We start from the raw sequence: 19,733 nt of genomic DNA, 5'->3' as shown, positions 1-19,733 counted from the left end.
TAGCACCACTGACTCCGCCACAAGCAGCAGCAGTAGCAGTCATCATGTCCAACAACGCCGCTACAACTGCAGTAAGGCCGCCAGTCAGCCAGCTCCCCCAAACCACCATCAGATTCGCCACCATTACCAAACGCCATGTAAACAAACAGACTGTCCGTCGTTTAACAAATGCACGGACACTCGCTGACAACGACCGTGAAACACCGCCTGGCCCCACAATATACTTTATGGAAGGCGTGAAAACGCCGGTTTTGGTTCCGTTCAATCCGTGCGTGACATGTGTGTTTATAGAGCATCGTCTGTCTGTCTTTCGGGCTGTATGCGCGCTTTTGTCTTGTCTTGTTCCGCTTCGTGTGTTAACGGCCATCCGAACTGTGCTGAAACTGATTGTGAAATTTGAGCTAAAGAGTTCTAACCATCTAAATATAAAATGTCGTAAGCATTTTCTTTTATTATCTCATAATCGTTTTTTGGTTGATTTAGTACTTTTACGCACAATGCAAAGGTTCTAATACGTGTATAGCAAAGACCGTTCGGCAACGCCGTTCACACCGACACTTAATAGCTACTATAGACTGTGATATGTAGAGGTGATCTAGGTTCGAAGCAAGGTGTAAACATATTTGTTTTGTGTTGGAAGCGGCCAGACAGCGGAAATAAGTACTTAATAGCAATACATAAAACTCGCAGCTGCTATAAAGCAGGAGACAAAATATGTGTTTGTCGCAGGTGTTTTTTTAAGCATATTCTCATAGAATTGAATACGTGTTTAAAAAAAAATATCACATGCCAATGATGTAATATGGTCCATATTCAGTCATGTCCCTATCTGTGTCCGAATCAAACATGCTATTCACAGTTCTATTAATTTATTATTATAGTTCTATTTATTATTGTTATTTATTATTATAGTTCTATTAATCTTAGCCTATAGCATTAGATGACAATTACTAAAGAGATACGTTTTTAAGATCTAACCAGATGTTTCCAGTATGTTGTGATAAGCCGAATCAGAAATACTTCTGTTTGATTCTCAACGGCATTCTTTAGGAAGGTTCCGTACTTAAAAAGTAACCCATAGGTCATCCATTCCCGATGTGTTGATGTCGAACTGTGTCTAGTAGATGACACCAATTTATCGAAAATGTGAATCATAATTCTATTATCATTGAGTTTTAGCAAGCGAAAAAATAAAAAACAATTGTCAATAACTTTTTTACAGAAATCTGGCGTAATTACTCATATTGAATTTCAGATTTATTCTGCAGGATCTTCAATCGTAGGACGTTTTTAAAAGAACCCACAAGAAAAATCCCGACAACCTTAAGTCGAACGTTTGGGTACTGGTACAACGTAGGAGGTTATGCGTTTACCAAACTACTCCTTTAATAACCTCAACGTTTTGAATATTTAATGACGGTCGGCAGACGCTTAGGCCATAATTTTTTTTTTAATATGTCTTTGTGATGAGAACTAGTTACAGCTAAGCAAAAAAAAAGAACAATCCGATGACACCTTCTACCGAGGATCTGTACTATACGATAACTTCACCTCCACAAAATGATTGTCCATAAATGTGTATATACTGATACAGTCGGATAGAGATGCGAATCACCTGAGAAGATAAGTTTCTTTCTTGTTATGTCTAATCTCGCAGAAAACATAAGACGCTTTGTATGCTCTGTTGGCATAGGTTAACTGAATATTATAGGACCAAATACAAAAATGTTCGTACCACAGGCGTAACTGCTGAAATCGGCTAGAAGTTATGATGCTCGAATTATTTAATATGTTCTGATGGACTTTATAATGCAGACCCTCTATGAGTATAAAAATATAAACCTATATTGAACCTTTGCACAAAATTGCGCAAAAAGGTTTCGTAAGGTACAGCATAAAATATCGCCGTAAACAATAGACACTGGAATAAACTTGAAGGAATGGTCAATTACTATTCAATCAATAATTTTGACCAACTTAAGTCGTTAACAAAATGACGTTCTCTGCCGGGTCCTACGGAAACTATCTTACCTGCTTTCCTGATTTAGTTAAATGCAAAAAATTTAATAAATTTATATTATACATTACATAATTAAAGCATAGGGAATGGGGGACCCTGTAAAATATTACTTGCAAGGGAAGTTACTTGTGAACGGTCAGTTCTGATATACTAAGTCGGTTGTGAGGAAGAGTAATATTATTTTTGGCTTAACTGTGCTCGGCAGTGAAGATGAAGACGATGTGAGAATGCTATCTCCCGAGGTGATGAAAGCGCTGCAAGAATTTTACACCGAACGAGAAGAACAATCGATTGAAGAGAACTGGGTATGCGTCTCTTGTTACTTAGAGATATATAATACTGCTTCATTTTGTACAGTATTTTAGATTATTTCTATTTATGAGGGTTCAATTTTCTAACAGTCGTTTGAGGACCCACCCCATATGTTATTATTGCTACTATTCATTTAATGGAATTTGTTTTTTTTAAAGCAACTAAGTCAATTCTGGTATACACCAGAAACGGCTGAACGTTTAGCAAACATTGCACGTTCCCAAGGATCGCAGATATGCTGTCTATCGACGCCAACTGCATTTCAAGCACTGTACTGTACTAGAAAAGACGGAGAGAAATTGGTACTACTTGAGTTCGACAAAAGGTACAATATTTACGTAACATTTAACCATTATCTGATCGGTAGATTAATACCTAGGGCATAGTTAGTAATACCGTAATTAAAATAATACAAGTTAATACGCAGTTTATATTGTATGTAAAGTTCATTTGTTCTGTTACATGGTTTGCCTACTGTCGCTGATTTTTACTGAATCCTCATCATACCCAAAAGTAGCACTAATCGTACGGAGGATAGGGCGCATTGGATTAGAAGTATGACGGCCTGGGTGCTCTTCTCAGATAAGACTTTAAAAAATGTTATAATATTTGGGTTCTTTGTACCACTACATGATGTTTAATTAAAGTGGTTGTACCTCCGTAGTATGTTTAACTCAGTTTTTTTAGAGAACGGAGCATTTTGGCTCAATTGGCTTATTGGCGATGGAAGCTATTCCCCTTTTTCTAAATGTTGGACTCTTTGCTAACCTTGAGGTACATTTGGGTACGCCGCTTTATGTTTTTAATAACCACATATTATAGTACAAGCGATATTTGCGTATACCATTTAGGACTATTGCTGGCTGTCAAAAATACGTAAAATCGGTGCAAATTTTGCGATTTTGCTTGGACCTTTATTTCTTATAAACTAGAAATCTTTTTTCATCTTACTTAAGAATTCACGAGCATGATACAAAACAGAACTTTCTAAGCAGTTTATGAAGATAACTCCAACGTTTGAAAAACTCTGTGGCTGTCTTTGTATAGAGTGCGCCAAAAGTTCGTATTCAATGTTAGTGCCCGTAGAAGAAGAAATACAACTTGAATTTCTGTAGAAGTATTTATTTCAACAATAGCAAAGCTTAGGTTTTTAGTTTGCACTGCATGTGGAAAATATTGTCGGCCAAATGTCCTACCACGGACCATTTGCATGACTCTATACCTTTCGCATAATTCAGATCGCTGTTCGGTATAGTTTAATATCAATTCTTTTTATCAATTCGATTGACTAAATTCGGGATTTAGGTCGTGAATATTTTTCAGCATTGTTTAATAGACATCTTTACATAGTTCCATGCGAAAAAATCGGAAGAAGTTGTATTGCATATCCCCGTCGGCTGTCGATGTAATTGCCGTGCCTTGAGACCAGCCAACATCTGAATACGACTACAAATAGATCGATTGTTTCCGCGCAGTGCGGCAAGTTGTCCCACCTTGTCGAAACCAAAGTTATTTCCATCCAATACATACAGCTTTGGTCTACCGAAAAATTGCCGAGTTGTTGAAGTCGCTGGATCTGCGGCTGGACACGGCACAATACTGCAACGACCATGTTTGTCCGGTTTGTGCTGTCGTCGATTCCACTTTCCAGTACAACACTTAAGGGATCTCACTATAATCGATTCCCCATTGTGATGTTTTTATGAAATACATACGCTATTTCAAACTGTAGCTTTGCATCGTTGCAAACCGCAAACGCTTCTGTGTTGGTTATTAACAGAGGTGGAAAGGAACGAGGCGAAACAAGGTATCTTTGGCGCACCCCAGAATTATCGAATTCAATGACCTGCGACACTTGACAACTGTAACTTACTAACAAGATTATTCAGCCAATCCAAGTAGTTTCAGCTGTTGAATGTCCGACGAAATCCAGTGTCTACAAGTAGCAGGCCCATGTTCAATTTATTGAAGAAAATCGAATGCAGAGGATGTACAGGACGTTCAAAAGGTGACGAAGATCAATGGAAGGTTCATTAAGGTTAAACGCTTTCTAATGAAAATTTCCGTACATGTTTTTCGTTTTATAATTGTTGAGTCAGTTAAAAAATGAGCTGATTAATAATATGAAGTTGAAATTGTCAGGTTTCACGATCTGTACAACAATGATTTCGTATTCTACGATTATAATGACCCCTTGGCTATTCCGGATACACTAAAGGGCGCATTTGACGTCGTCATAGCAGATCCTCCTTTCCTGGCCGAAGAATGTTTGGAGAAAGTTACTAAAACCATCCGCTTTCTCACTAAGAAGAGCATTGTGTTATGTACAGGTAAGTTAGTCTTTGTAGATATAAAGGAATTTATATATTTATTTTGTTAATCCGTTTATAATTGTTTTCAATAACAGAGCAGGCCTGCTCCTGCAATTTGTCTCCGACTGCTACTTATTGATGGTTCGCTTGCCTTAACCGCTTGACCTTAAATTCTATCGATTAGCATTAGTGTCGACAATAGTATCGATTAGTGTTAACAACTTTTTCGATTAGTGATTTCGTTCACTTTTTTGAAATTTGATATACCGAACTAAACTTGATCGTGTACTTTTAGTTTAAATCACGTGTCTGTTACAGCACCTGCACTAACTACATAATTATAAGATAGATCGTCCAGAACCCAAGAAAAACTGATTGACTTTTTGAATTTCAGGAGTCGTAATGAAAACACTAGTAGAAAGCTTATTAAAGCTTAGGGAAACATCGTACAAGCCACAACATGCGCGCAAATTGGGAAACGACTTTGGATGCTTCACAAATTTCGATATCAACTTGTGATATGTATACTAATGTTTTTCGGATTGATTTTTTTCTTAAAATAGTTTTAGGACCTGTATAATAAAAAGATTGATTTATAGATTGATTGGTTTACCAAACCTTACTACAATTGTACTGAAAACTTAGCCAAATAAAACTCACTACCGAAATTGCATTCAAAAGGCGAGTTCCTTAGAGATCTGAGATATTAGAGGAACAGTACATTTTTCCACAAGCTATTTAGGTACGTTTTTGAGGCGCATAAGGAATTTGTTCACAAATAATATCTTTTCAACTACGACCTTTCAAGTACACTTTCCTTTCGTTTTGCTGGTTATGGAAACCATTTTTTCTTCATATTACCGACCTCTCTCTTCTCGGTTTCCACCATCCAACAAAACATCCAACCGAGTAATGGCAAGCAAAATAATTAGTTACTACACATCTTGCCGCTGATTTTCTCTTGTTTTTATACGAAACATTTTTTCATGTTTATGGTAGTTGGGTATGTTTGCCCGCCCACAATGCAGATAATTTTGAAGCTTAGAAACACATTTGACGGCGGCCGTTATATGAAGTACTTCGTTTCTGGCCGAAGAGTGTCAGGACAATTTGCTGCTTTATCACTAAGAGAAGCATTATGCTATATACAGGTTAGTCATTTCCTACTGACATAAATAAATGTACATGTTTTATTAATTACTCCAGTTACAACTGGCTTCGCCATTATAACAGTTTAATTCATTTTTTTTTAGAAGAAAGACTACCAATTTCTTTTTGACATCAACTTAATAGCAGCAAATTGCCACAGGTATAACAGTATCTAGAGTTAGAACTATTTTCTCGTGCCGGTGAGTGATATTTTCAATTGCGCTTTTAACCTGGTAGAAGATGTTGAAAATACATAATAAGGAACGTGAATGATTTTAAACCGATGTCAATGTCTTAACCGAAACATGGCTTGCTTTCTCTAATAGATGATATCACAGCGTACTTGCTTGTAGTAATGCCATTTTACGCTTGTCACAAAATCGTTGTGTTAATGTACTTTTTCCCATTTAGATAATGTAGACAGTATTACACAAGTAAGCAAACGTTCTAATCTATCGTTCAAAATCTGGATTTAGTATATCATTCGTATTTCTTTAATAACCTTTATATCATAAAATACTGGCTATGCTGTATTAAAAGTATCACAAAAACTTCTAGAGTTTTTCATCACTTCAACAGTTTCACAAAATTACACATAGCAAATAATTAATGGCAAACTGCAAGGCGAGAGAAGCTACGACGGGTTGCCTAAAAATTCTTGGGCTTAATGTACCGTACAAAATATGCATGCAATGCGTTCCATTGAGGCGTATCAAGTAGAACATGCTTCCGTTTACTTTGCATTAAGCGAAAACATTCTTCTGGAGTATAACCACGACGTTCCATAAGGTAACACCCAACGAGCGTCGCACTGCGTGTTCTTCCTGCCTTGCAGTGTACATAGACGGATCCATTGGGATTTGATTGACGTATTTTCTTAATGAAGTCAACTCCATCTCGAAGTTTGTCTCCATCCGGTGCCGCAAAAATATCCTGTGTTGGCAATTGGAGAAACGTTACTCCAAGCTTATTCCACCCTTCAGCGCCTGGAGTGAACCATCTGTGAATGAAATATAGACAATATTTGTTATAATCTCACTTTTGACTGAAAAATTGTACGTTCCTGGTTATCATGAACACCCGACTATTTATTTGCTCACTGAATTCCAAAATAATAATAATAAGTATTAAGACTGACGAAGTACTAGTTTACGGTTGATAGAAGGTAACTTAAAAAAGGAATGCTCAAGCTGAAATTGATTTGCTTTTTCTATATGTTGAAATTCTAATAATTTGACCTTTTTCGACTAACAGTATCTTCAGATTTTCCACAGCTACATTCACTGTTTGGCGTATGCATAGCAAAAGTATTACTCTTATTTTCTCGTTATTGTAAAGGAACCCAGTACATTTTTCATTTCAATTTTTCTTATTTTGTTAATGTCCCGTTTTCAAATCTTAGAAGAGCCTGCACCAGACACATTCACAATGAAATTAGTTAATCCTTTAAGTTGTATTAATGTAGAATAATTTTTTTCAAAGGCACAATTTTTTACTAAGCGAGAAAAGCGGGTAGTAGTATTTGTTGCAGGAAAAAATCAGACGGCACTAACTTGAGTTCGAAGTCTTTGTTCATGCTAACTACACCCTTGACATTTTCAGTTTCAACAAGCTGCTTAGTCACGGATGGAAATGGCAAAGCCCCGAGAATTACTGTGTCATCGATGCGATCATACCTGAAATACTGAGTGACTTAGATCTCATTGCGACTCTGTTTACCCTATCTACTTTACTTACCTTCACAATTTTCGGCCGGCTCTCAGACTGGTCACGGAGTAGAGATCAATCATTCACTTGCAGTTTTCCATCTGACTCCTTTGTTTATGCAAAGTCCTTATCAAAAATCTAACAAATAGTCGAAGTAAATAAAGAAGAAGAAGATAGAGTATGACGTTGTTTAAAGATGGCTTACCATCGCCGATTCGTGAATTTTGCCATAATAATGTTGTATGCAAGCGAAGGGTAGAAAATAAACTGAGCGAAATAACGGTGTTTGGTGATGCGCTCTGGCAAAAGCCATTGTATAGCAATTACGGCCGTTCGCATTTCTTTCTAGTGGAACTCCAACGCTACTTAGACAGTACTCACTTCACAAACTGATTCAGACATATTGCATCTTCTCCTAAAAAACGAATCAAAAAACAAAATTTACAAATAAATGCTCAGCAAGTTGGTGAGATCGGTCTCTTTTTGTGTCAAAATGTAAAGATTATAGCACGTCATATTGCGTTCTCATCAAATTTTTTTTCTTGACATTATATCAGAATAACGGCTTTTAGGAGATAATATTCTAAACCAACAGCAGACAACAATCTCAAACAACCAGTCACCATCCAAGAAATTAGTCATACGTGTTATTAGGTGGCCTAATACTTCGGTCATGTATTTCGTTTTGAATGATATTCACAATTTACGCACGCAGACGAATTGACAGGTTCACCAATAGGATAATCTCATATATTTCTAGTGAATAAAAATTAATGATACTTTTTTTAAAAAATGTAAACTGTTTTCTATTCACAAAAAAAAAAACAAAATTTGTCTGCTATTACAGCAAGCAGCAGAAGAGCCAAAAACTACTGTCGTTTGTAATAGCACTGACAGTTGAGCCAAAATTAAGCTATGATAACTAATTAATTAAGGAGAAAATATTACAATATGATATGGTAATACATATTTGTCGTAGAAATGAACGATTGCCGACAATAATGGAGAAGTGCCGCAGCTGATAAAAAAAATTTCAAAAAGGAAAACGGCATTTTTTTTGTCTTAGGTCTGACATTTAATTGTCAGAGGGCTTTTTACTTCGATAAATTAGAATGCATATTATTATATAAGCGCCGTTACTCAAGTATAAAATCGGATGTCAACTATATATAATAACGGAAAAAATAATCCTCACTCTTATTTGGTCTATAATTTTATGTATATTAATTACACATGCATTGGACAGTTGCCAGTAATACAACTTACGTCTAGAAGAAAATGCTTTCGGCCATCGGGAGGCTTGCTTTTAAAATAATAACATCAAGGCCGATTTTAATCACTTTACTAACTCTAAACTCTAACTAAGACATTGCGGCCTGCTTTAATTAATAAACTAGAGCAGGCCGCAATCTTTTTCAAATTCTTAAATTGAGAAGAAGCTAAGTTGTCCAGGGAGTCTGTTTTAATCATTTTCAGGGTCTATTCAATATCAAAACTACTTTGAATGTATTGCGATCTCAGTTATAACAGATATTTCATGAAAATCATTTATATATATACATATATATATGCACAGTTCAGAGGCTAATGTCACGTATCGTCTAAGAAAGGATGCTGCTACGAAAGAATGCATGTTGTTATACAGCGTGAAACGTGTACTTAGCGGTGGTCCTGCAGTCCTTACGTTTAGCACCCCTGTAAGGTACCTCTTTGCACTGAAATTTAAATTCTATGCTTAACCATTTACTTTATGTTGCTGTTTTATATGGTAAACACGTAAAACGTATAATTCTACTCTTACACATACCTGAAATTTCTTGATGTAGGTACTGATAGAACAACATCAATTCATTAACCGCGGTTGATAAAATCCGCAGCACTTTTTAAATTCGTTTGCTTTACAAGAATTATTTTTATTTTTGAGCGGGATGGACTGTTGGTCTGATTCAGATCGGCAGTAAATAAAGTTGATCAAATTTTAGGAATATTATAAAATCAGCTTTTCATACTGAAACAGGTTGGACTGAATTAGACCAGAAGGTTAGTTTTGACTAACAGAGTCTATAATGTGTGCGACAATAAACTTAAGGCAGAACTGCAGTCACCTTATCTAAATCATTTTAAACAAGTTGAACTCGCAGTACTTTAAGCTCTTAGTAAAGAAACGTGTTACAAGGCAGGAACTGGCTATTCCAATTCGAACATCATACGGCACAATACCAGATGGCGCTTCTTCTCCAGAAACTTTGTCAGGTTTAACCGTTTTGCGCGCAAATATTTCAAGCGCACCACAGGGTGCCACGACTCCCAAAGGATGACGTCACAAACTAGGACGCATCTTGTAGTTTTATGCGATACTGCTATATTTCCTAGAAACATATACCCTTTAGCGTTTTTTGGATGCAAACATATAATCATACTAAGTGTGCAGGTAAAACTACTTATTTTTTTTCCTATACAAACATCCTGCAATTACTGTACTGGATGAGTAAGTGTTTTTAAGTTATAAAAAGAAAGACATTTTGTAAATATGATAAATATGTATCAAAATTACTGATATTTTAGATTGGAGTGCTTGAAATATCTGCCCCTGAGGTATTTAGTTTGATCCCACAGCAGTTTATCCAGGCGAGAAACTGCGCGCAAATGGTAAAAATATCACCACAGATCGCGCCACCTTTCCCAAAAAGTGCCACATATTCGGCGGATGCCGCTGAAACGGCGGTTGCCATTGGCGCCTAGCTAGCGCTACTCTGGCCACCCTGTTGTTGTAGACTTGGCCAAATTGTGTGTTTTGCTGGTGAAAGTTAGAATTTTAACGAGATTTTCTAGAAGTGCCGGTGTTTGGTGCCCTTCTGTGATGTCGGTCAGTTAGATTAGAGTGTAGCTCATCGGTGTGCACAGAGCTTCGGGTCGGAAGAAACCCTCAGAAAGCAGCACACGACTGAACAAGGATTCACTCAGGATGCCAATACTGAACAAAGAGGAGTTTGAAAGGAGTCCCCCTCCGGACGACCTTAAGCCAGACGACCCAGTGTTCTACAATAAGCTTACTAACGAAGTGTTCACGGACTACGAGTAAGTATAGGACATTTTGACTTTACGAATTGAAAGAGCAATCGCCCTTTGACCACTCCAGTGATCGTTAGCCGGCATTCGCGGATTTTTGTCCTTTTCGCGTGCATATTCGTTGCTACGCCTAATTAGCACCTGCATTGCAGTCTTTAGCTGCGCTTTGGGCCATGTTTTACAGCCATAGATTATTCTATAGGATCCAAGCGACACGATAGCTGCGTCATAGAAGACATCGTTTTACCACCACTTTCGTTCACCGACGAAGGTTGGGTCGAATCCCCCCCCCCCCCAGCGTTTTGCAGTCCCGCTGTATATCTATAGAGTTTCTAGATGGTTGTGTGTCAGTGCATGTATGGGTCATATATATGTGTGACTGTTCCTGTGTATACGGTAATGGCGGGCAGATGTCGCAGAAACGCAAGAGGTGTTTAATGATGGGACTGAAGTGACACCTAACCAAAGACGGCACCATCATGCCTGCCCTGCCTTGTCATCCTTCTTTCAGGGTAAAGGCTCTGTTTAAGAAAAGACTCAATGGTCTTATGTTGGCATTACTGTCGCCTTGCGTCTGAGCGATCAATGGTCATGAAAATGAGGCAAGTGTTCTAACCGGTCTATCAAAATTGTCGCGGCAGCTCTTCAGTACGACGTTATTGATCTGTGAGCTGTCTTAAAGCACTTTTAATTCGTGGTGACTGCCATTAGGCAACTAGGCAAGGTAGACTTAATTTAGATCTAGCAGTATCATAACCTATCCGTTTTTTGTTTATAGAAAACTTGATATGTAGTTGCATAGATTTATATATGACGTTCTCATTCTACTTAATATGGAATCCTTATGCGTCAACACTTATCCAATTCAACATGAAATCATTAATGTTACACCATACATTTAATTATAACAATTTGATTATTGATGACAATATCTCGTACCGGAACATTGCTTTTTTCTTTCTTTAGCGACTACTTTGCGCGGGTCATCTTGTGCAATTCGCTGGTATGGACGTGTTCACTGACCGGCAAGTCAGGTTTGACGTTTCAGGATGCGCAGGAAAGCGAGGAGGCTGCTCGTCAGTGGGTGCGAGTTTTTCCTCGCGTCCTGCGCAGGCCCGCGTTATTCGTCACAGACCTCACAAGCCGTGGCAGGTTAGCGGACCTCGTTGATGACGTCTTCAACTTTGTAAAAGATCGTTTCTTTGTCGGTGAAGAGTTGGACTATGTTTATAATAATAAAAGGTATGTAAACAGAGCAACTACATCCAGTACCCAGTCAAGTACAAATTTTATTTACTTTTCGATCTCATACTTTTTTTGTACATATAGTGCATTCCGTGACTTGTAATAATACACTTTTTATTAATTCTGTCTACATTTGATATATTCTACGCTAAAAACTGAAGGATTCTGACACCAAATGCCATAAATCCGTGTGCCTTAGGTTATGTTTTCATTCCAGTAGTGACTGAGAATGCCCTTACTGATTCTTGCTTCTTTTTGTGCCAGTGCGACGTAAGAAAAGCTCTATTGTATTTTCTTGTGTTATACGGATTACCTGTGTCTTAAAAGTGAATCGATGTTAAGAATAGCTGTTATCTTTAACGCTGACACACAATTTTTACTTCTTAAATATAAATTGGCTCTTAACCAGGTGAATTAAAAAATATAATTTTTTAAATAAAAAGAGGATGAAGTGAAATATAAGTCAGTTGGATATGTGGTTAAAATAAGCGGTTATTTGCTTCATTTGACAGGAAGGGGGGCAAGATACTGCGCATTCACCCATTCACGGCAGTCCCAAAAGAACAGAAAACGGATTCTTCTAACAAAGAAAAAAACAAGAAAAAGGATTCGTCAGATTTATTAAAAGTTGTATACGATATTGAAGATGAGGACAGCGGCCAAAAATTTGAAGTTCTCGGAAAAGACCTTTATAGGCATAAGAAAACTTTCACCAGAGATCGTCTTAAGGTGTTTCTCAAACTGGCAACTGAAATGCGTAATAATGTGCTTAGAGTTAAAGCTCCCATAGCAGAAAAATATAAGATTAGCGAGGTTAAATTTCACGATATAACTGTTGGCCAGTTGCCTGAATTCGTGGTGAGTCCGCTGAAGAGAGTCAGTAAACCGGTTCCTCCCAAAAAGCTGCAGAAAGTGAAAGAAGGAAAGGTCAAGGAGAAAACGAACAGTAAGTACAGATAGCTTGAACAATGGTCATCGCGTACCTTCAGATTTCTGTATCACATGTTATAGACGTTTGTTACCTATGACATCCAGATTAAATATTTCTAATAAGAAAAGCCAAGCATACAAATAATTTGCGCGGATATCCCTTCAGAATTTGCAGCTTGGATAGCGCGCATCGCAGTGCGTGCGATACAATCTTATTTAAAACATAAATTCTGAAATTTTTTATAAAAGTCATTCTGCATAATTGTGAATAAGAAGTGATGACTTGAATAACCGGCAATATTATGCATATCCAATTGTAAGGCATATAATGGAACACCATTAATTTCTTTAATTTCAGAGGAAAGCAATAAGGAGAATAAGGTCGATAGCACTAAAGTTCCAAAAAAGTCGAAAAAGAAGCCAGACGATACTCCTAAATCTGATGCGACTAAAAAAGAGAAAATATCTCAGAAAAAAGACGCCGAGGACAAGTTGCTGCGCACAATGTTCATGGTCGAGTGGTCAAAGCCTCGGGACGATCTTTCGGTTGACGGTCTTCGTGATCTCCCAGTTGCCACTTCCTTTGACTGCCGCATTCCCCAAGAAGCACTTTCAGATGCTTTCCTTGTCTTGGAATTCTTCTCTGCGTTCACACAAGAATTGGGTGTCAAGGACTATTTCTTGTCCGGCCTCACGTTTGACATTTTGGAAAGAGCCGTGACCGAAACCGACATTATAGGTCCATTGGGTGATATATTCCAGATCTTGCTCACCAATCTCTTTAAGCTGAAAGAAGCAGAAAGCCAATTCAATTACAGCTATACAACCCCTTCAGATGATCAGCCAGAGGCAATTTATCAAGCGCAAAAGGCGGCGGGCCGAACAATGCGTCAGATTCGAAAAGTGCTGGGTTTCTCGTTACCGCAATTAACCCTAGACAAGTTCACCTTATCGGAAGTGTTACGATTGCATATTGAGTCAAGCGGAGCACCAGGTGTCACGAAGAAGGCAGGTAGCATGGATGCCGCTGAAGATCCAGGTCTAGCTTTTTCTATAAATAACCCCCATATCGTAGATGTGCTAAGGAGATGCAGTATATTTGAGCTGGAAATTGCTGACAAGCTTAAACTGCTTAGAGTTATCGTGGAACAACTACTCTGCACGGATGGGGTGAGGGATATGATTGAGGAAGCCGTCGATGCCCACAAGGCTGCCCGTATTGAGTTGAGGAAGCTACGTATACTTGCCAGGCCAGGTTCGGGGCCAGACGACAGACCGCAGGTTTCCCCACGCGAATTTGATAGAAGAGAACAAGAACTAAAACAGAAGCTCAGAAGTGCTCAAGAAAAAATCATGATGGCACCTTTAGGTGAAGATCGTGCGTTCCGTAGGTATTATCTCGCATATTCTATTCCGGCCGTAATTATAGAAGACGACGTAGTTAATATTGGCGAGGAATGCATTGCCGGTGGAACGCCAAAGCAGAAGATGACGAATCATTCGCCAGCTTTCATGAAGCAATTTCTCCAAAATTATGGGAAAGATAACGTGTCACTCTCCATGCTAACTGCCCTCAAGGAGGTTACCAATAGCAGTCCTGAGAAATTATCTAGAGAGGAACATTCTCGTTTGACATGCACAGGAGATCAACAAACTTGCTTGGTCCATAATAGAAATCTGTCAAGGGATACGTGGCGATTTGTCTCAACTAGGGAACAGTTGGACGAAATTATCGCTTCTCTTGACGTGCGCGGTGTTCGGGAGAAGGCACTCAAGATAGCGCTAAACGCCGACATAGAAAATCTGCGATCGGCCATTGATAGAACACCGTTGTTTGTGCTCAACAGAAACTTTGAGAACTCTCGTAAGACAAAGCTGCCTTCACAGTTTATAAGGGACAGTGGCCTGCATGATGTGAAACCAAGCTTTGCCTTGGAACTAAGTTTCCGCGAAATTCTCCTAGGTCTTGAGGAGCGAATCACAGCGGGAAATTTAGGCTACCTTAAAAAAGACAGAAATTTATGGCGAAACAGAATGATTGAAATTCTTGATGCTGTCGGAGAGAAAAAGACTGCTGCAGAGATCAACGCGCTCCAATCAAAGGCTCCAATGTCCGAAGTTATCGATGAACTATGTGATGCTTTGATTGCTCTTGGACATTCGGTTGAAAAGAAGGTTCTAATGGCGCCCTTAGGGGAAGCGGAGCCGCCAAGTAAAGTAAAGAAAAAGAAAGAGGGACCAGATGGGCTCCCTTCTATCAAAGGAAACATTGCAACCTGGATTCGCGAAATGAAACCAAATGCGGTGCCAGAAGTCAACGGTGTCCATAAAAAGGTAAGATGAAGAAATTCTAGGAAATATCTAAAACCGTTCCATCCTTTTTAATAATCTGAGCAATTACGTTTAACTTTTAAATCTTAGCAAGTTGCCATGTTAGGAAGTTCTGAATCGAATTTCCGCTTTGGGATCTTTTCACTGCTCCTGTTTTTGAGAAATGGCAATGCTTTCTTTCTCATATGGTGTATTATGAGTGGGTGTGATGCTTTGCTGAAATTACGCGTATATAATGTCATTTTAGAAGGACAACATCACTGGCTTAGCGGATTTTGCTGATTCCGACTCGAAAGATGAGGAATCGTCGTCTGAGGAGGAAGATGAAACACCAAAAGGCGAAGGTCACATGCTCAACCTACCGCGGCTATTTCTGCTCATGTACAGCCTTGAACGGTCAGTGATGTGGACTCGCTCGATAGCAAATGCTGCATGCCTTGTGTGTCGCAAAAAGAGTAACCCAGACCAGATGTTACTGTGTGATGGCTGCGACAGAGGCTATCACCTTTATTGTCTTAAACCACCACTAGATGCGGTTCCGCAGGGTGATTGGTTTTGCTCGCAGTGTGCTCCGATACCACTTAGTCCCCGAAAAAGGAAACAAGCCCCAGTTGATTTGTCGAGCGAGGTAAGAAGTTATTTTTATCAAAGCTAGAAAAAAGTACGATGTTATAAATTGTACGCTTTTTTTAAAAAAAACAAATAAGAAAACTAAATTACTAATTTTTAATGTATAGTTTTCTATACGATTTTCCGGTGCAACTTAGAGACCCAAAACTTGAATAACGTTTAAACCACATACGGTAGAATAACGATACCTTGGTAAATGTTTGATGTCCTTTGTTTTACTGTTTGCACATAGAATCCAACTCTCTGGCAACTTCTCAACAGTCGTGTACTTGTGATTTACATCGCCATATTTAATCTCGTTGTGGATGGTTTATTGAATGTGAGGCAGCTGATAAAATAGATCCCTCTGCTTTGTGTTATTAAACGAGCGTGCGCTAGCAGACTGTGGGGAAAGAAAGACAGGAATAGATGCCGTTTGCGTTTGTACAACAGCATTTGATTCTCGTAAAATTTGCTATTCTGAGACCTCTCGCAAGTGCTACACAAAATCCATCAACAAGACACTTCTTGTTGATGGAGGTTGATTCATAACCTCCATAACTTGATTCATAAGTTAAGAAATATTGGCTTAAACGCAGACAAAGTGTGTCCAGGGATACCAAAAACCGGATGAACAACTTGATATTTGCATACTTTACAATACGTAGAAATGTGGACGTCGATCCAACGACCTTAAGGCGACGCCGTATTCGACAATTTGCCATCTGCGATGTATTTCGAAATAAAAGTTAATTTTCCTCCCTACAAAATGCCATTGACTCAACCGTTACGGATTAAAGATCATAAGCGTCATTTACGCACAAATCATATGTTGGAGACCAAGAAAATGCTTTAGTTTTTATTTTTGGTCACATCGTCTTTTGTGATAAAGGCAATTTCCGACTGAACGGCTATATGAATGAATACAATTGTAGTATCTCGGGCTTGGATATGTCAAACAATAGTACAAAGGTTTTTGTGGGGCGAAATGGAGGCATCGGACGCAAACAGCCTTTCGTTCCCTGAGATAAGGAAACTTGCCGCAGAATACGAGAAACATTGGATCAGACGTACTTAGGCCGGTTAATCTTAATGTGTGGCGGTGGCATCGAGTGGCTGTTACATCGGTTTTCCCCAATTCAGACCGCAATGTGGTTGTGTGTTATCGTCAAGTAACCATATTGTGTACCACGACCATGCCATCCTGCCCTATAAATTTGAGTTCATCATATCTGGCACCATTGACTGTTTTCTTTATGAGAAATATCTGTTGCAAATGCATGTGATATCCACGTATTACCTAAGCACTAGCTTAAACTTTAACTATATCAGCACTGTTATTAAACTTTCTTTCGTTTGACTTCAGCTTCTCGCCCAATTTTTCTGAAATAAACGGTACAAAGTAATTCACGTTTCGTCTATAGTGACGGTATTCTCCAGGCGGTTTTTTTCACGTATAACAGTTTCGCAGATTGCTTCTATAGTACACCATACGTATTTTCATGTGTCTTCCACTTATTTCGTGAGAAACCCAATTTTGCCTTTTTTCTTCATTCTCGGAGCTTTCGTCATGATTTCGTAATATACGCCTTGTAGAATATGCTGAGGCAGCAGAAAGGAGTGCATTGTTCATGCTCTATTTCATTATAAAGCTTTAGTTATTATAGCAATTCGTTCTTCTGGTTGAGGGCATAAAATGTAGTCACAGATTTTGTAATCTTTATTTCCGTCTTTTGAAAATACTGCATTAATGAAAAATAGCCCATTGAAAACCTCCTTGCTCACTGCTTTTGTCAAACATGGATTGAACCAGCGTTCTTAGTTGCGAGAAACCGAAGCACAATAATTCGGCTTCGACTTTCAACACTAAACTCTATATTTGTCTCATCATTTTACGATGACTCTGTCATTTTATAATGGCAAACAGTTTGATGTTATTCCGTATATATTAAAGAGTTTCAATAGCTTTAGATAGCCTAACACATCGATATTAAGGTGTTCGTCTTGTGTATTACATGTGAGGCTTAAATAATGAACGGGTCCGGGCTTACTGCGGCATCGTTTTTAACTAATATCTTGCGGTAGTGATGATGATGCTATTGTCATTTATTTTTTCAGGAAGAAGAAGAAGAGGAAAAGGAGAATGACTCCGAAATTGATGAAAATCAGGACGTTTGTCATGCGTGTGAAACGGGCGGTGAGCTGGTCTTATGTGATTCATGTCCCCGTGCCTACCACCTCGAGTGTTGCCAACTTAAGAGAGTGCCTCGAGGACCGTTTAAATGTCCAACCTGTGTTAAAGGTCCTACAAGAAAGAAGACCCGCGGTAGTCCACCGGCTACCAAGGTCAAATTTAAGAGCGGTAAAAACGTTCGACGTATGCTTGACATGGGCGTCGTTGAGGATGTCGAATCATTTGACTACAATGTGTGCTCTAATTTATTAAAACAATTGGTCAAGTTGGACGATGCGTGGCCCTTCCTGGCCAGTGTGACCCGGAAGGACGCGCCCGACTACCACAAAGTCATCAAACGCCCCATGGATTTCGGCACACTTCAGGGTAAATTGAATGATATGAAGTATAGGAATAATGCTTCATTTATCAGCGATGTTCTTCAGATATTTGCAAACTGCTGTGTATATAACAAACCACGCAGCGATGTTGTGAAGGCTGCTACATCGTTGTCTGCTACATTTTGCGAAATGCTTGTTCAAGTGGGGCTCGAATGTTACATCGAATTGAAGGATTCGATCCTAGAGGAGACGGAGGAATCGTCTGGCTGGTCGCAAGGAAAACCCCGCTCCGCGCAGTCAAAGACTAATGGAAATGCCGACACCGACAATAACGACGAGGATGATTATGAAAGCGAGGAGGGATCTGACAATGAAAATGACGATGAAGATGAGGAACAGGACAACGGTGGTGAAGATGAGGACGATTGCGATGATGATGATGAGACGGAAGATGGCAGTAAACACAATAATAACAAAATAGGGGCCAGTAATGAAGAAAACGATGACGATAATGAGGACGATGATGATGAGGACGGCGAAGGGCACGAAAAATCTGCTGACAATTCGGAAGACGACGTTGAAGCAGAGGAGACTAGAGATGAAAGTCATGATAATGGCGGTGAAGACGAAGATGACGAAGAAGAAGACGAGGAAGACGACGACGACGACGATGATGATGAGGATTATGGAAGTAAAAAAACTTTTATTGCAGCCAGGAGAAAGAAGAGCTCCTTGTCATCGCCGAAATCGAAAAAGGACACACAGAGGAAAAGAATTGGATCAGCGATAAGGACTCGTAAGCGTAAAAGAGGTGGTGCAAACGATGATGATGAGGAAGAGGAGGAGGATAGCGCCGATGAGGACTATACCCCGAAAAGGAGATCGGTATCTACCAGAAGAATCAGCTATTAAATATATACCTTACAGTTAGTTAGGATGAGTAACAACAATAATAGAAAAACCACAACAAGTGGACACACACATATAACTCTGTAACTGCAAAGTAACATTAGCAATGACGACATCGCAGCTATACCCCCTGTTGTTACCAGAAGCTTTGAAAGATGAGTGTGTGTATGTAAATACGTAGTTTGAAATAATAACAAACATATGCCTCCCAACGGAAAAGATGGTTTGAATACGCTTTCAAAAAAGGAACACTGATTTGTTGGTGAAAAGGCGCCCTACGGAAACGGGAAAAATAATGCAAGTTCAACACTATGGTATCATACTGTTCTCGATAGCTCATGACCAAACAATAGTTCGTAGTGGACTGGTATATAATGGTAGTGAACAAAAATATATCTAACAAAAAAGAGATGGTAAGAGCAGCGGCACCATTATTAAATGACGGTAACCACAACAACAATAAAACATTAGAAAAGAGGATTCGGTGCATATATCAACTCAAGATGCCGTTTTGCGCCCTTCTACACCGATGAATAATTGTACATAATAGAAGCTGGGTGGCTGGGTAAACTGCTCGTTGTAAACTGCAGAGTACTTATTGAAGGTACATCAATATTTAAATATAT

At 38.9% G+C, this 19,733-nt stretch overlaps 3 protein-coding genes across 9 annotated transcripts; 2 read left to right on the top strand and 1 right to left on the bottom strand.

The window, feature by feature from the left end:
• Nucleotides 1–44: 44 nt before the first annotated feature.
• Nucleotides 45–5,317, top strand: LOC111248861 (EEF1A lysine methyltransferase 1). Of its 2 annotated transcripts, none has more exons than XM_022801878.2 (5): nucleotides 45–268; nucleotides 2,226–2,325; nucleotides 2,491–2,657; nucleotides 4,475–4,662; nucleotides 5,039–5,317. In XM_022801878.2, exons 1-5 carry the CDS (start codon nucleotides 45–47, stop codon nucleotides 5,161–5,163), a joined length of 804 nt encoding a protein of 267 aa, XP_022657613.2. In that variant the 3' UTR covers nucleotides 5,164–5,317. The 2 variants fall into 2 exon arrangements, with proteins under 2 accessions (XP_022657613.2, XP_022657614.1); XM_022801879.2 differs by lacking the exon at nucleotides 45–268 and adding an exon at nucleotides 275–435.
• Nucleotides 4,668–9,821, bottom strand: LOC111248862 (phosphatidylglycerophosphatase and protein-tyrosine phosphatase 1-like). Of its 5 annotated transcripts, XM_086986444.1 has the most exons (5): nucleotides 9,606–9,815; nucleotides 9,308–9,329; nucleotides 7,706–7,915; nucleotides 7,347–7,469; nucleotides 4,668–6,793 (listed from the first exon to the last, which is right to left on the bottom strand). In XM_086986444.1, exons 3-5 carry the CDS (start codon nucleotides 7,837–7,839, stop codon nucleotides 6,442–6,444), a joined length of 609 nt encoding a protein of 202 aa, XP_086842570.1. In that variant the 5' UTR covers nucleotides 7,840–7,915; nucleotides 9,308–9,329; nucleotides 9,606–9,815; the 3' UTR covers nucleotides 4,668–6,441. The 5 variants fall into 5 exon arrangements, with proteins under 5 accessions (XP_086842570.1, XP_086842572.1, XP_022657618.1 ...); XM_086986446.1 differs by having other exon boundaries at nucleotides 7,882–7,915; nucleotides 9,308–9,821; XM_022801883.2 differs by having other exon boundaries at nucleotides 9,308–9,815.
• A 419-nt stretch (nucleotides 9,822–10,240) lies between these two features.
• LOC111249655 (bromodomain adjacent to zinc finger domain protein 1A-like) lies at nucleotides 10,241–19,604 on the top strand. 2 transcript variants are annotated; one of them, XM_022803788.2, is made up of 7 exons: nucleotides 10,241–10,578; nucleotides 11,081–11,171; nucleotides 11,536–11,811; nucleotides 12,327–12,760; nucleotides 13,103–15,078; nucleotides 15,323–15,703; nucleotides 17,803–19,604. In XM_022803788.2, exons 2-7 carry the CDS (start codon nucleotides 11,110–11,112, stop codon nucleotides 19,108–19,110), a joined length of 4,437 nt encoding a protein of 1,478 aa, XP_022659523.1. In that variant the 5' UTR covers nucleotides 10,241–10,578; nucleotides 11,081–11,109; the 3' UTR covers nucleotides 19,111–19,604. The 2 variants fall into 2 exon arrangements, with proteins under 2 accessions (XP_022659523.1, XP_022659521.1); XM_022803786.2 differs by lacking the exon at nucleotides 11,081–11,171.
• The last annotated feature ends 129 nt before the right edge of the window (nucleotides 19,605–19,733 follow it).

Source organism: Varroa destructor, unplaced genomic scaffold (assembly GCF_002443255.2).
Source record: "Varroa destructor unplaced genomic scaffold, Vdes_3.0 BEIS01000004.1, whole genome shotgun sequence".
NCBI lineage: Eukaryota > Metazoa > Arthropoda > Arachnida > Mesostigmata > Varroidae > Varroa > Varroa destructor.
Note: the sequence above shows the minus strand (reverse complement) of the source record. Positions and strands in the feature narration are given on the sequence as shown.